The sequence below is a fragment of the Populus euphratica genome, unplaced genomic scaffold (assembly GCF_000495115.2).
Source record: "Populus euphratica unplaced genomic scaffold, PopEup_1.0 scaffold378.1, whole genome shotgun sequence".
Taxonomy (NCBI): domain Eukaryota; kingdom Viridiplantae; phylum Streptophyta; class Magnoliopsida; order Malpighiales; family Salicaceae; genus Populus; species Populus euphratica.
Window position 1 is genome coordinate 38,810 of NW_011500268.1, and position 16,105 is coordinate 54,914.

General features: G+C 32.5%; 2 protein-coding genes and 1 long non-coding RNA gene across 8 annotated transcripts; 1 reads left to right on the top strand and 2 right to left on the bottom strand.

Annotated features, from left to right (window-relative positions):
• Nucleotides 1-274: 274 nt before the first annotated feature.
• LOC105112936 (uncharacterized) lies at nt 275-3,906 on the bottom strand. 6 transcript variants are annotated; one of them, XM_011008860.1, is made up of 3 exons: nt 3,702-3,906; nt 3,515-3,583; nt 275-2,275 (listed from the first exon to the last, which is right to left on the bottom strand). In XM_011008860.1, exon 3 carries the CDS (start codon nt 2,217-2,219, stop codon nt 435-437), a length of 1,785 nt encoding a protein of 594 aa, XP_011007162.1. In that variant the 5' UTR covers nt 2,220-2,275; nt 3,515-3,583; nt 3,702-3,906; the 3' UTR covers nt 275-434. The 6 variants fall into 6 exon arrangements, 5 of the variants coding, with proteins under 5 accessions (XP_011007162.1, XP_011007161.1, XP_011007159.1 ...); XM_011008859.1 differs by having other exon boundaries at nt 3,698-3,906; XR_839860.1 differs by having other exon boundaries at nt 2,087-2,170; nt 3,698-3,906.
• A 5,424-nt stretch (nt 3,907-9,330) lies between these two features.
• Nucleotides 9,331-15,617, top strand: LOC105112938 (protein SMG9-like). Its single transcript, XM_011008862.1, has 8 exons — nt 9,331-9,654; nt 9,766-9,874; nt 9,970-10,085; nt 11,163-11,282; nt 11,460-11,549; nt 13,645-13,793; nt 14,638-14,905; nt 15,054-15,617. The coding sequence occupies exons 1-8, from the start codon at nt 9,418-9,420 to the stop codon at nt 15,204-15,206; spliced, it is 1,242 nt and encodes a 413-aa protein (XP_011007164.1). The 5' UTR covers nt 9,331-9,417; the 3' UTR covers nt 15,207-15,617.
• On the bottom strand, nt 12,293-13,638 carry LOC105112937 (uncharacterized). The gene is made up of 2 exons (XR_839861.1): nt 13,239-13,638; nt 12,293-13,136 (listed from the first exon to the last, which is right to left on the bottom strand). It is a non-coding gene; the product is annotated as an uncharacterized LOC105112937 (long non-coding RNA).
• Nucleotides 15,618-16,105: the final 488 nt, after the last annotated feature.

A 16,105-nucleotide genomic window follows, 5' to 3' on the forward strand; every position in this document is an offset into this window, starting at 1 on the left:
CAATAAAATAAGATAAAAAAATTGATAAATCGAAATAAAATTTTTACATCAATTAAAAAGGCTCTTAAAAGTCCATAAAAAAACACAAAAAAATCCAATAAAAATTAAATAGATTTTTTTAATTTTTTAACTACATAAACTAAACTGATCCAAATTAAAATTAATTCAGTTTTGAATTAAAAATAAAATTAGTTTGATTATTTTTTTAAAGTAAAAATAAACCAAACCCCCCTAGTTATTAACTAAATTATTCTCAGAAAACAAAGCTGGCCAAGACACAATGGTAACTCCATATTTACAAGACAAAGGCGGGCTACAAAAAGGATTTGGCCATTGTTCTATTAAATTGTAAAACATACATCATGATTACAAACACATCTAGTTAAGTTGCAATTAAGATTAACTGAAAGGAACGGTAAGAAGCTACCTTCTAGTTAATTCGGCTTTGGGCATTTCTTTTGAGAATGTCCTAACAAATGACAGCGACCACATTGAACCACCCTCTTTGGGCGTTTAAAGTTTTCTACACGAAGAACCTTCTTTTTTGGCCTGCCAGGTGGTCGGCGAGTTTTGGGTGGGCGTATTGTAATGTCAACCTTGGCACCTCCACCTTCTGTTCCCTCACCCAGTTCCCTCCACAGGCTCTTATCAGGAATAGGGTTGATCATCTCTGAGTATGTCTCCCGGTAACTTGCAACAGTGAAGCAACGCTCAGCAAATACATGAGCATTTTGCCCACAGGAAATAAGCGCCGCAGCAGCATGTGCACAAGGTAAACCATTAAGCTGCCAACGACGGCATGAGCACACATGACTGCTAATATCCACAATATTTGTTCGCTCAGTCGACACAATCTCAAACTCAACCTCGTTTGCACGAAGTACTTGATAGCAAGGTGCATCTGCAATAGCCTCTAAAACCCGCTGCTCAGCAGATGGAACAAGAATTGAGGTCCAGCTCATTCCAATTTCACGACGATTGTTAAACCAAGATGTCAACTGAAGCCGAATATGCTCCATCATTTGTACAATTGGGAGCTCATGGCATTCAAGAGCCCAATTATACAACAATTCAGTAACTCCCAGTGTAAAATGGCCAAATCTCTTGCCCTCAAAATATGCAAGAGCCCAAAGTTGGGGAGAGAAGTCTTGAAACCAAGGTATAACATCTTGTGAGATCTCCACCATCTCAGTTATCTTGCTTTCAAATTCAGCTGCTGTGAGGGCATAAACAGCATTCCAAAAAATATTTACTAACTTTGTATTCTTAAATGTGTCACGGAAGTTTTCACTAACATAACGCAGACAAAATCCATGGAAAGCACTCGGGAAGTGTGTTTCAACTGCCTCTACAATGCCCTTATGCCTTTCAGACAGTATGGTAAGTCTAGGCATGTTTTCTGTATTTACTCCAAGAAGCTTCCGCAACTCTGACATAAACCACATCCAATTCTCGTCATTTTCCACATCAACAATGGCAATGGCCAAAGGAAATAACGCATCATTAGCATCAACAGCTGCAGCACAAAGTAATGTACCCAAATATTTTCCTTTAAGATGTGCTCTATCAAGTTCCAGAAGAGGCCTGCATGCATTTATAAAGCCATAAATAGATGCACGGTAGGATATAAAAAGTCTTTGGAAACAATTGTCTTGTCCAGTAGCAAAAACAGACGCAATGCTTCCTGGGTTGTTTTTTCTAATCTGCTCACAATATGCAGGAAGAAGGCGGAACCCTTCTTCAAAAGTTCCATGAAGTGCAGCCATGCTGCGCTCCTTCCCCCGCCAAGCTTGCATGTAAGACACAGCAACCCCATGCCGGTCACGGATATCTTGCAGTATTTCCTTTGGTTTGAATTGTGGATTGTCTCGAATGCGTTCTTCTACAGACCTAGCTACCCAACCTACTGATGCCTGTTGATGGTGAAGGTTGTGGACTCCTTCACAAGTATGCTCTCCATGTAAGGTTCTAATTGAAAAGGTTGGAACTCCAGGACGTTTTGCAACATGGACACGCCACGGACAGCCTACTCTAGAGCATTTGGCTATAAACCGGCTTCGATCTGATTTTACTATCCGAAGATCAAAATGCAGTGCTATAGCAATATCCTTCAATGTTCTTCTGCAAGTTTCAACATTGGGAAACTCTTGTCCGATGGCCAAAGCGTGTTCTGACAATGCAAGGGAACTATCAGGCACAATTAAAGCATGGTCTGCCATGAATCAATTAAATCGAGGAGAAGCAACTTTGCTTGCTTGACAGGCTTCCCCTCATGCTGCATCCAAAATAACCAATTTCAAACTTGTATTTTTCAAGTACAGCTAGCACTAAAATCTCCAACAAAATATGGATGCCATAATGGAAAGAGAAGAATAAGGTAACAAAATAGAAAAAAAAGAACTCGCAAATAAATCATAACAGAAGAATGCACAACTTACATCCAGACAAAAAACAAAATTCTGAGAATTAATGTAAATTGAATGGAAAGGAACTGGTTGATACTGAGCATCAGAACTATATATATATATATAAAATAAGGGGAAGTAAATTCATTTGTTATGCCACATGGGGTATTGGGGGGTTGGGAGGGTGGGAAAATAAGAGAAATATAGTTCTGAATAGCAGCACATAACAGATGATGATAATATTTAGAGTTGAGGGGAAAATGATAGAAAATGAAACTAAACAATAATTTCAAACCATAAATGAGTACACAAGCACCATAATTTTCTCAGGCTTTGAGAAAAAAAGGTTTTTTCCTTTGGAGAATAGATATTTAATTAAAAGAGAGTCAATGCCAAATTGGAATAAGAATCAGCCATCCTCACTAGTGAATCAAAAAAACACTTACAATCATCCTGTCATGACAAGGGTTTACTTAAAGGAAAACATTTCCAACCAGACATATGGCCCATTTATCAAAGGGAAAGAATTAGTATCGGTAAAGAGAAGACTGTCAGCATTAAAAACCAACAATCTAATGAAGATTATGAAATTCCAGATTCACTTCTTTGTATCTCAATTTGTCTCCCAAGTTTCTTTGTTTGGTTCAAATAAACTTTGCTCAAAGGAGCTTAAAACAGAGTCAACCAACTTTATCAGCTCATTGCACCAAGAATAGGTAACTTGCAACATTGAATTGTTCCCGCATGATCACAGAGGGTATAAATAAATAAACTTGGGATACTTCGATTAATCTCAAAGTCGAATAGTTTTCTTGGAAGGAACAAACGAAACTATGCAGAGCAATGGATGGAGATTGGAGATGAATATTCAGGCCACTCCCCAGCCTAAAATTCAATTCTGGAAAAAAAGGAAAATACAAGTTTTATTCGAAAACGTTCATACAAAATCATCAATTTCAGAACAAGCTCACATCTTCCAATATGTTTAACTGTGTGTGCACAAAAATCCCCATTCATATCTAATAAAAAAGAATTTCGAGGTTCATATAAATAAAACATAACTAATCATTTCTTAACCTTCGTCAAACTCTAACTAATGATTTATTTACCTTCTTCAAACTTTCCCACTTCATGCTAAGGGTGGCACATTGCAATCCCGTTTTAAGAACCTACTTAATCTAAATTCAATATCAGTTCATAACACATTAGATAAATGATGCCAAATCAGATCAAGGGAACAGAAATTAACAACAAAAAAATACATATATTAAATTAATGAGGACAAGACTTACCTACCATAGGTTTCTACTGCAGTAAGCCAAGGAGAGATGAAATCCCAATAACATATCTGCTATGGGCATCCATTTCCTTGAGCAAAAAAAGGAAACAAGAAAAAAACTAGTCTGTCGAAAAAAGAAATCTTTCCCGACAATCAGAGACTCTGGACTGGGACTGGGAGAGAAACCTAGAAACATAACATCCAAATCTTTCTCAACAATCGAGAAACCGGTTCGAACGCTTTCGGTCCTAGTTATTACTTCTTGCATTCATTCCGGACCCTAAATTTTTCGGCCCGATAAATAATCTTGGGCTTTGGGCTGCATTTGTTCCATTTTTATCAGCCATTCAACTTGGGGTGTGTTCCTATAAAGTAAAAAACTTCAACGCTTTAGCAAAAACATGATATTTGTCCAATTATGGATTTATTATTAAAGATTTTTTTTAATTTGATTTTAAAATTTTTTCTTTGATTGTATTCTTTTAGGATCAAAGTTGTTGATTAAAAATAAAATTAAAAGATAAAGAATAAAAGTAAAAGAAATATTATAAACGTTGTTTAAAGTTCATATAAAAAATTTAATTTAATTTTTCTACTTTAAAAATTATAAATTTTTGATACATTAATATTTTTCTACTTTAAAAATTATAAATTTTTAATATATTAATATATTTTTTTAATTTAATTTTAATATAAAATTTTGTTGAGTCATTATTTTTTTAATTTAATTTTGATATAAAATTTTATTGAGTCTTAAATAGACTGCCCTTCAAACTTGAAAGGTTGGATCATTGACTTGTATTCCTCTAACAAGTTCAGTTAACATCCCAATACTCCTATTCATTCCTTCCACTCTCTGCTCCAACCCTGTAAGATGTTCTCTGTCTTCATTACCTTGCCCAACCATCTTAAAACAAGGTTTTGAAGCCACCTAATGTAGCATAAATGTTGATGGGTAAAGTAGATAAATAATCATATTCAATGCTTCCTTAACTCCATTGTGTATGGTTAACTTCATATTAGACTTGAGTTGATTATTGTACCCTATCTGTTAGGTTACAAATCCACCCTTATCTCATCTTTATATAGGTATAGGAGATATGAACTCTAAAAGGAGAAGAGCTTGTGATTTAATATTTATAAAATATATATAATAAAAACTGTAAATTTAAGATTTTTTTCAAGTTTAAAAGATTTTGTTAGACAAATCTATAGAGTAGTTTAGAATTTATAAGAAGATTAATAATATGTTATTGCAGACAATCAATTATAAAACCTAAACTCTTAAAAATATATATAGTTGTGATCGTTTCTATAAAGAATATCTATTCTAGTTTTATGCAACATAAACAAAGATTGGGGGGAATTTGGATATAACAAAAATAATTTTAAGATAAATAGTTAAGAAACAACCCAAGTTAAAGTATCAAAATTAATTAAAAAAAATTTTATAATTGATTATTGATGCAAGTATATATTAATTCACACTCTGAATATTTTTCATGACTATTTTCTTATCTTTCTTTAGTCATAACTAATTATAAAACAAGCAATTTAATTGATTTTGACCGCTAAACAACTCAAGACAAATGGTAAAAGTTTAATATAAAGTTTAATATAATAGTGTCTTAAGATTTAAAGAGATTGATGAACCTAAACAACACAAGTACAATTAGTTGTATTTAATATAATCAAGTGTTCTTTCTAATATCCAATTGTTTCTAATGAAATAAATTATTAAATCTTAGCTGCTTCACAATAAAAGGATCAAATAATTATAGTTTTGATATCTCATTTAGTAGTAGATTATAATGAATTACAAATCAGTAAAGGATTAAATAAGATAATCATGAAAATAAATATTAAAAAACATTTGATACTTAAAGCATAAATTGAAAAATAAAAACAAATTTGATTTTATAATTTTATTGATTTTGAAACTTTTATTTTCTTCGACCAATTAAGAATTTAACTATATAAAACCACGATGCAAACTCTACGAAAAGAAGAATTTTTTTTTTAATTTCATTCTTTAATATTGTGTTAAATAAAAATCATCCGAGTTATTTTTAAACCTATCAAATCATACCAAATTAGTAAATATATATATATATATATATATATATATATATTATTTAAAAAGCCATATAATCAGTTTGGCTTTTCCAAAAGATGCCGTTAGCTCTCATTTGTGTAATGACAAGACTAAAAGATTGATGTTTAATTAAATACTTAAAACAACCCAAGTTAAAATATCAAAATCAATTAATTTTTTTATATATAATTGATAATCGATGCAAGTATATATTAATTCACACTCTGAATTCACACTCTGAATATTCATCGTGACTATTTTTCTATCTTTTTTTAATTATAACTAATTATAAAACAAACAATTTAATTGATTCTAACCGCTAAACAACTCAAGACAAATGGTAAAAGTTTAATATAATAACGTCTTAAGATTTAAAGAGATTGATGAACTTAAACAACACAAACATAATTAGTTGTATTTAATATAATTAAGTGTTCTTTCTAAGATCCAATTGTTTCTATGAAATAAATCATTAAATCTTAGTTGTTTCACAATAAAAGGATCAAATAATTACGGTTTTGATATCTTATCTCGTAGTAGATTATAACGAATTACAAATCATTAGAGAATTAAATAAGATAATCATGAAAATAAATATTAAAAAACATTTGATATTGAACAATGAAAACAAATTTGATTTTATAATTTTATTAATTCTGAGACTTTTATTTTCTTCGACCAATTAAGAATTTAGCTATATAGAACCACGATGAAAACTCCAAGATAAGAAAAATTGATTTTTTTTTAATTTTATCTTTTGAATAAGAATCATCGAGTTGTTTTTAAACCTATCAAATCATACCAAATTAATAAAATAATTATATATTAAATATATTAAAATATAATTATCTTTTCAAAATATCTTTAGATTTTTACTAGAGTGGATATAAGCAAATAAGCAACTATATATATATATATATATATATTTAAAAAGCCATATAATCAATTTGGCTTTTCTGAAAGATGCCGTTAGCTCTCATTTGTATAACAAATTAAGGGACACGTAAACAATTAAAACAAATTGAACTCTCATGTTTATTTCACATTTGACTTTCGTTCTATGAACATACCATTTCCAAGTCGGTCCTCGTGTTTATTTCACATTTGACTTTCATTCTATGAACATACCATTTCCAAGTCGGTCTGTTAAATGAGAACCAACAGTCATCGTCCTTGATCACATTTACCTCTTATTTGTTTTAGCTATGCTTGGAGGGAATATTGCTGCTCTCAGCCTTCTGTGATGCTGTTGTTTATGTTCTCGGTAGCTTCTCTTCCGCAATACTTCTTCCTCCTCCTCCTTTTCTTCTTCAAAACTTATATATTGATGCCTGTCATCGTTTACACTGTTGCAATTGCATGCCTCGACTCACTCTATCAAGCTTGCCAGCAACTGTTCTCAAACCCACTTAGTTGCATACCTCGACTCACAATCAGCATGCCTATCAATGCTTGTGTTCCAAACCCAACTGTTCATTAACTTAATCAGAGAGTTAACAGTTTCATGCATGGGAAGTACCCTTTGTGGGCATGTATTGTTTCTTGGATTTAAGAGTTTGCTTTAAGCATAGAAAAGTTGTGTTCTATATGTATCAGTTTATATTCTGGTGGTTATGAGAAAAAACAGAAGGAAAAACATGATTTTGTTTTCAAAAACGAGGGTTCAAATCTCTGAGATTCTATTATATAGGCTTTTCCAATGACAGCAATGCCATTTTTAAAAGCTCCACTAAATGTGTTTGGCAGGTGCTTGTGAATGAGTTAACAATGGCGAGTGCTGGATTATAAAACCGGAAAGGTTTTGAAGACCGTGCTAATTCTTATTGATAGAGTCCGGGAGGTGGTATTGGAGTGAAGAACGAGGCTTTTTTTTTACTTCTTAGCCCACCGTCGATTCATGAAAGCAACCTGGATAGCCTTCGTGCTTGCTTGCTTTTCCATGATCACCTTACTTAATGATTCAATCTTCATTTACAGAGTAGCCATGGACGGCCATCCCACGCATGCACACGCTGGATATGTTTTTGCAGCTCGTGCTGTAACAGCATCATTTCGGCTCTCGGCTCCTGCTAGAACTGCAATATGCAGCTCTTTTCCAAGTAAAGTAGCTTCATGTGTTCTTATTCACTTATTGTGCAAGCGATCACCCAATTCCATCTCACCTGAAGATACTATTGCTTAACCACTGCATTCATTCATGGCCTTTTAATGAAAACTAGATCCTGATCTATTCTGTTTTTCTATCATGTTTAATTTTATTTATCCTACGCTTTTCTATTAATGATTTTTATTTTTTCTTACAATGGGTTCCTATTTCTTTAAAATGTGTGTTAATTTTATAGCAGCTTCAATTTTTAAGTAATAGCAAGATTGAAATCTCAAGTTCTTCACAGATAAATCTAATATATTAATTACGATATCGAGATTTGCTAAAATTCAATGAAGAGTACTTGAACTCCAAGGTTTTCTAGCAACCAAAAATCATATTGATTAAATTTTATTTAGTGATCATGTTAAATGAGTGTTTGCTAATATTTTGATCTTGTATTCTTAAACACAAGATCAAAATTACTAATTCTTCAAAAATAAATATAATATATTGAAATTTATTAAAATTAAAATTATTTGAATTCAAAGATTTTCAAGTAATCAAATTATTTTGATTAAATTTTATTTAGTTATTTTATGTGCTTGATAATACAGTGTATAATATTTTTAAATAAAAATATATTAAAATAATATTTTTTTAGATTATTTTTGTTTTTGATATCAATAAATCAAAATCATTAAAAAAATACTTAAAATTATTTTGATTAAATTTTATTTAGTTATTTTATGTGCTTGATAATACAGTGTATAATATTTTTAAATAAAAATATATTAAAATAATATATTTTTAGATTATTTTTGTTTTTTATATCAACAAATCAAAATCATTAAAAAAATACTTAAAATTATTTTGATTAAATTTTATTTAGTTATTTTATGTGCTTGATAATACAGTGTATAATATTTTTAAATAAAAATATATTAAAATAATATATTTTTAGATTATTTTTGTTTTTTATATCAACAAATCAAAATCATTAAAAAAATACTTAAAATTATTTTTTAAAATAAAAAATAATTTGAAAAACACTTGAATGTTTTTTTTTCACATTACAATTTAATTTTTAATTTTTTTAACCTAAGAACATTAAATTGATAGTTTTTTAACTGCTTTTAAATAGTTTTAATATGTTAATATAAAAATAAAACAATTAAAAATCATTATTTAAATATAATTTTAATTGAAAAAATATCCTTTAAATAACATCAACTTATTAAAAATATGTTTGATATTATGTTAAGAGTTGTTTTTTAAAATATTTTTTATTTAAAAATATATTAAAATTATATATTTTATATTTTTTTAAAATTTATTTTAAACATTAATATATTATTTGAAAATATAAAAAATTAATTTAAAAGAAATAAAAAAACTATTTTTTTTTAATATTTAAAAAAAAACAAAAACCAACAGGCAACAACGGGTACATATCATGATGCCGAAAGCTTAGGGTTTGACCGTTTAAGTGAAACTGAAAGAAACAAAACTCGAAACTAGAAAGCTAGTAGTGTCTGCATATTGTTTGTTAATGAATGAAATGGCAGGGAGTTCTTCATCACAGTCACAGGCTCCCAAAATCCTACTAGCGAAGCCTCCCGGATTGGTGACTTCTGGACCGGCGGTGTCTGCCGCTGCTGCTAAATTTGGACGCGAAGACGAAACAGCGCCGCACCATCACCATCACCATCGGTCTCGTCTCCCTTCAATTACCTCTCTCAATCTCCTCTCCGATTCTTGGGACTTCCACATTGATCGCTTTCTCCCTGTATGTAACAAATACCACTACTAACATAGCATAATAATTTCCTCAGTTTCGTAAATTATTTGTTTTTATATATTTATTTCTAATCTATTCATACATTTTGGATCGGATCAGTTCCTGACTGAGAATACAGATTTTACGGTGGTTGGAATAATTGGCCCGCCTGGGGTTGGCAAGTCCACAATCTTGAATGAGCTTTATGGCTTTGATGGAACCTCGCCAGGTTATCCACTTATATTTGATTCTTTACAAGTTATTTTAACAAAGGAATGAACAAACACGATGACAATACCTTCTGTATGCTATATATATATACAGGGATGCTTCCGCCGTTTACTGTGCAGTCTGAAGATAACCGAGCAATGGCAAGGCATTGTACTGTGGGAATTGAACCCAGGATATCTGCTGAGAGGCTTATTCTTCTTGATACCCAGGTCAGGCATTTTTTATATATATAATTGAAGTCACAGTTTCATAAACTCAATCTGAAAATGATTTTATCCTATTAAACTTAAATGAGTTCGCGAAACATAAATGAATATAAATAATGCACGCTTTGGGTGATTTGAAGCTCTTTTAGATTTTTGGGTTCAGGGGCTCAATCTAAAAATGACTTTATCTAGTCTCTTGAATTCATTGGATTTTTCCTAAACTCATCTGAATCTTTAAGATTCTCATCCCAGACTTTTCACAAAAAACTGTCAGTTTCAGTTAATATTTTGTTGATTCAAGTAGAAATTCGCTGAGTCCAACTTGAAGGGAATTGATTGATCGGCTCATATTGATAAAAGAGCATGGAGATAGAGATGGGATGATGACTCTAGGAGATAAGGATGGGAAGAGAACAAACACATATGGGAGAGTAATAGAATGTGTAATCAGGTCTGGAGATACTTAACCCTGTCCCGTGCCTGATTTGGGTTCTCTTAGGTAGTGTTTGTTTACGTCTTAAGACAAAAGAGACGAAGATATTTGGGACGGAGGGGACATGTCCTGTTGTCCTTTCTATTTTGAAAGGACAAAATTCACTCCAAAACTATTCTCGAGACATTTATTTTTATATCTCTGTCTCCTTCCGTGCAACCAAACATGTTTCTTCCCCTGTTGTATCTGTCTCTTCTTTTATCCTAGGACACTAACCAAACACAACCTATTCAATTTACTCCAAAACCCACCTACCCTGCTCATTTTACACCCTCCATTTAGGTGGGATGGGCCAAGTGTTGTGGGTTTTCCACCCCATTTTCATCCATGTAAAAGACTATGCTTGTGTAATTCTTGCATTAAATTTACTTACTACTTAACAAGGTCACTTGTCTACACATATAAAACAGTAGTTTGGTTTATGAACATCAAATCCTACAGCCCTGATTGATATTCATTGTTCTGATACCATAAAGCAAGTGCTACGCCATCTTCTTTTTCTGTCTATTCTCATATACTATACTGAAAATTTTATCTTTCCCTTTTCTTTTGCTTTTTTAACTGTTTTTTTTTTTCTTAATTTGCAGCCTGTTTTTAGCCCTTCTGTTTTGGCAGAGATGATGAGACCTGATGGCTCATCCACAATTTCAGTTTTAAGCGGTGAAAACCTTTCCACTGAGTTGGCTCATGAACTTGCAGCTATTCAGGTAACTGGAGAGGAACTGTACTTCTAATTTCATGGTTGGAGTAAAATATAGTAACTGTGTTGAGTAATTGTGCATAGTCCGTCATATTTTCTTGCAAGTACATCCTTACAGTTATTGAAAGATAAAATGCCTGATGAAATTCTATGTTTCTGGTTGTGCTGCAAGGATTCATTATAGCTTGGTGTTCTCCTAGCTTCCATTTGTCATGTCCTGCTGGTGGTATCAGATGGAGTTTATGATGATAGTATGCGGCACTTAATGTTGACGGTATTTCTTATTTCATGGCCTTTGCACATACTAATGTTGTATGCTCCATAAATTTGGGAATAGACAGCTTTCTTTAAACAATCTAGTTCTGTTCATTTGATAGTCACTAGGAATTTGCTTTTTTCTTTGTTAATCTGTGCTCATAATTTGGACAAAAAAGCTTCCTTGTTTGTTAGTAATTTAGTACATTTACAGTTTTATTGTTCTTTGGGTTGTTGTTCATATTTTCTATTTAGTTGAGGATGCTACAGTTTGTCGGTGTCAAACACTATATAAAAATCATATGCTTTTTAAAAGTCAGAGATTCTTTCAAATCCTTCAATCCTCTTCTATAGGGATTTGCCCTCATTTATAAGTTGTTTTTTCTTCTTGCTCTAGTTTTCCCTCTGCAATAGGGAATTCTACTTCTCTACATTTGCTACTACCCTATCCCATATCAATTTTGGTATTAGAGCTCGACCCCAATCCGAACCCTTAAACCAAAAATCACTAAAAAAATCTAGATTACCAGCCCTCATTTCTTTGTTGTCAAGGAAAAAAAAAAGAAAAAAGAAAACAGAAGACTTCATGTATGAAGATTATGATTATATTGGCAAGTCTGCTTGTATAAGTTGGGTATTATTTGTTCGAATTCACCGGTTCTTGTATCGGATCAGTGATGAAGTATTTTATGGGATTTTTGAACCTTGTGGCTTTGTGGAAGAGATTATTATGTATGACAAAGCAATCATAGTACACTTTCGATGTCAACAAAGCGCAACTAGCAACTAGCAGAATGTGAACAAATCATGGCTTGCCCATTCCTTTCCGGAATAACTTATGTATCTACTACTATTTTCTCAATAATTTCATCATCACACATCAATCATCGTTGTTGCTCAACATCACTTATCTAACAATGCATCTCAAAATCTGATTTAATCTTTATAAGTTGGGTTTGAGGCTACTAACTTTATCTGGTAAGACACAAATTGCTTCCTTTAAGAATTTGCTAATACAGTTGTTAGATGGTTTTTGGTACTATATCCTCATGGTTGTATATGGTCACGCATGCATTGATTATTTCAAAACTATATGTCAGGTCAGATGTATATCTTTAAACTTCATATGAAGGTACTTGAAAAACCTTGTTGCCCAGGACTTCAAACAGCTAATTTTTTTTTTTTTTTAAAAAAAGATGATTTATTGGAGTTTAATCCAAATGAGGAATTTGGTTAAAGGTTCAAATATCCAAGCTTAGAATTTAAAGTTTTTCTGGGATGCAACTTCAATAAGGAGGATAAGAGGACAATGCCTTCAAGTATGCTTGTAGCATTAGTGAGAACTAACGTGCTCACATATTGAAAAAGTAACTACCATAAATGACCTGGGAAAATGAAAATAAATTTCTACTGAGTGTCCAAATCTAATGTATACGTGAATATGCGATGAGCACAAAGGAGAGATAGCAAAAACAAGGTGTTTGATTGTTCTTGAGATGCCTGATGGTCTGTGCCTTATGATAACATGGTAATATGTCATTCTATATCACTCAGAATGTAATTCTTTATTCAGGCCATACTCTTGTAACTTTTTGCAATTTGATATGTATCTATGCCTTATGATGACATGGTAATATGTCATTTTATATCACTCAGAAAGTAATTCTTTATTCAGGCCATACTCTTGTAACTTTTTGCAATTTGATATGTATTTTTGTTTACTTTAGCTGCCTTTTAATGCTTTGTTTGTATATGAATGTTTATTTTATTATTATTTTTTTCTTGTGTAGTTCTTTTTCCTCACAAAGTAGGTAGCTATGTTTTATCACTACTAAAATATCTGTACTGAAGTTGCATGAAACTATACTCTGTCTTTGTTCATGGTATGAAAGAACAATTTTTACAAAAAGTTATGATACCAATCATTGATTGTTTCTTGGCCAATATTTCAAGATCACTAGAAACTGGATATTCTGATGTGTTGTCTTTTCTCAAATACCTGTTCTATGACACTTGCATTTTGTTTGTCCTTTTGCTTTCTACTGGAATTTCTCACTTGGTTTATCTATCTTGTACAATCTATATAAATCTTACTGGGTGCTATGTATTTGCAGGTTGACTTGCTGAAACATGGCATACCTGATCCATCTTCACTAAACTCGGCATATTTGCAGAGCTCTAATGTGGGGCCTGAAAAAGAAAACAAGGATAAAGTCTCGGAGGCTGAAGAGTATATGGCTACTCCACTCTTTGTACATACAAAGTGAGTTATCATTTTATTCAATTCTAACAAATTGCAACTTAGCTTATGGAGAAAAAGTAATTCGGTAGTGAGTCTTTGAAATAAGTTATATAACTTCTTGTTGACATGATCACCTTTTCCCTCTCTCCATGTAGGGCATTTCTCATATTTAATTATTGTGTTGATAATCAGGGTGTTCAATTTTCTGTCTCGTTACCCCACTCTGATTTTCAAAGATATATTTCTTGCTTTTAGGAAGCCCAAGTTAGCTAACAAAATACTGTGATCACGTAACACTTGATTTATGATCTATTAATGCAGGAAGGTTAATGATCTATTAATGCAGGAAGGCTAGGTTTGTTCTAGGCTTGTCATTTTTTTTCGCTCTTGCATTAGAATATATGGAAGTCACTTGTTCTATATTCATGGTGGTCAAGACGTGCTCACATGCAGTAACAACCAGGAAATTTTAAGAGTTATGCACATGTGAGCATGTTTACATGATTGGCCAGATGTAGTCTGCAGGGCTCACATGCAGCCAGAGAAATAAATAGAAATAAAGCTGTTATCGTCAATGAGCAGTGTCTATGGATTTCATGAAATAAAATCCTTGGAATGATGATACATCTACAATAGCATGACAATGGTTTTCAAAAATTTTGCATGTACATCTACTATAAATGGGGAGATACAGATCTCAATTCAACAGTTTTGCATCTAGTGCATTGTCTGTCATCGATGTTGCTCAACTTTGATATCATTTCCTAATTGCTTGAAGTCTTATTCAAAGTTATCTTGTTATCATCTGATATGGAGTTCTCTCTTTCTGGGAGCAGAAGCACCTATCTAATCCTCTTTTTTGCAGGCTGCAAGATGAAGATTTTACTCCATGTAATTTTGTGGAACTGAGGAAGGAACTAGCACAATATTTCAGCTCCTCATCATTCATCAAAGAAAAGGGTGGAAGCATGGAAAAAGAGCAGATCTCTTATTCTGTGCCTTCAAACAGTCATGATAATGATCCAGATTCAAACTCTATCAATTTATTTGTCATTCCATTAAAGGAAAAAGATGACTCTCTTAAAGCTCAGTACAAAAGTTACATCTCTGCACTATGGAAGTTGCGAGATCAGGTTCCTCTCCTTCTCTCTTATGGTCAAATGCAGTCACATATTTTTTCCTCATCTGATAAGATAAAACCTATCAACAAAGATATTGATATTCTTTTCCCTTGACAAACTACAATGTCTGCAAATTTGAAAAGGTTTGCTGTTTCTTCAGGTTTTATCAATGAACGGCCTGTCCTTCGCTAGGGCAGTCTCAGAACGTGACTGGTTGAAAAATTCTGCCAAGATCTGGGAATTAGTTAAAGGCTCTGCAATCATTGCAGAGTATGGCCAAGCACTTCAAGGTTCCGGGATGTTTCGGAGGTAGGAGTTCGAGTTTTGTGCTAGAGAGCACAGGTTGACACCCGGATTTGAAGTGGGGAAAAAGGGTTTGCAGTCCCCCGCCTTACCACTTAGCAATGTCACCAATATTTGTCTTCGATGCAATAAGCCAGCCTGCTTGGCGTCGTGTCCACAACCAGGATTATTTAAATGTATGATTCGTGCTGTATTTTTGTTGGAATTTCAAGGACATGTTAATAATGGTTGCGAGAGAAATGATTACGATACTGATGAGTTGTAGATCAGGTAATCAATCGTGCGCAACATTTCATTGCCTTGCGACTTCTTGAGAGGCCTTGTTACATGGCATGCAAATACTGGCTAGAAATGCTACCGTTCGGTCTTGGAAGGATTTGACCATGGGTCACACAACTTTCAATCACAAATAATAGTTGGATGTCCTTTTCAATCCCCATAAACCTCGGCCATGACTTGAAGCTGCTGTCGGGCCTTTTCGTATGAGTAGATTAAATCAGCATTTCAGGTCCAAATAATAGCAGATTACTAGCTTAAAGGAACCAGTGCAACTTTTAAAAATAACATCCAATAAGACAACATGTGAAGGTCGAAATACTGTAAGCTTAGCTGAAGGCTTCGGTCAGTGTACATATAATAAGGTAACAAGAGTCTAATGCAAGAAAATTAATGAGAACAACCTTGAGGGTGGAGGTGTAGTTTAATTGGTTAGGTTTTTACTTTTTACAATTTAGTAGTTTGAGTTTTATAGATTTAAGATCACTATAGGCCTATAAGATTAGTTTAATTGGTTAGGTTTTTATTTTTTAGAATTTATTAGTTCGAGTTTTATAAATTTAAGATCACTAGAGGTTTATAAAATTAGTTGAGATGTGTATAAATTAGCTCAGATATCCAGTTTAATAAAAA

What these genes read in the sequence shown, in the direction of transcription:
- LOC105112936 (XM_011008857.1), bottom strand. Translation starts at nt 2,219, where the DNA reads ATGGCAGACCATGCTTTAATTGTGCCTGATAGTTCCCTTGCATTGTCA.
- LOC105112938 (XM_011008862.1), top strand. Translation starts at nt 9,418, where the DNA reads ATGAATGAAATGGCAGGGAGTTCTTCATCACAGTCACAGGCTCCCAAA. An exon ending in CCACTCTTTGTACATACAAA is followed by an intron (nt 13,794 to 14,637) that starts GTGAGTTATCAT and finishes TCTTTTTTGCAG; the next exon opens with GCTGCAAGATGAAGATTTTA. An exon ending in TATGGAAGTTGCGAGATCAG is followed by an intron (nt 14,906 to 15,053) that starts GTTCCTCTCCTT and finishes CTGTTTCTTCAG; the next exon opens with GTTTTATCAATGAACGGCCT.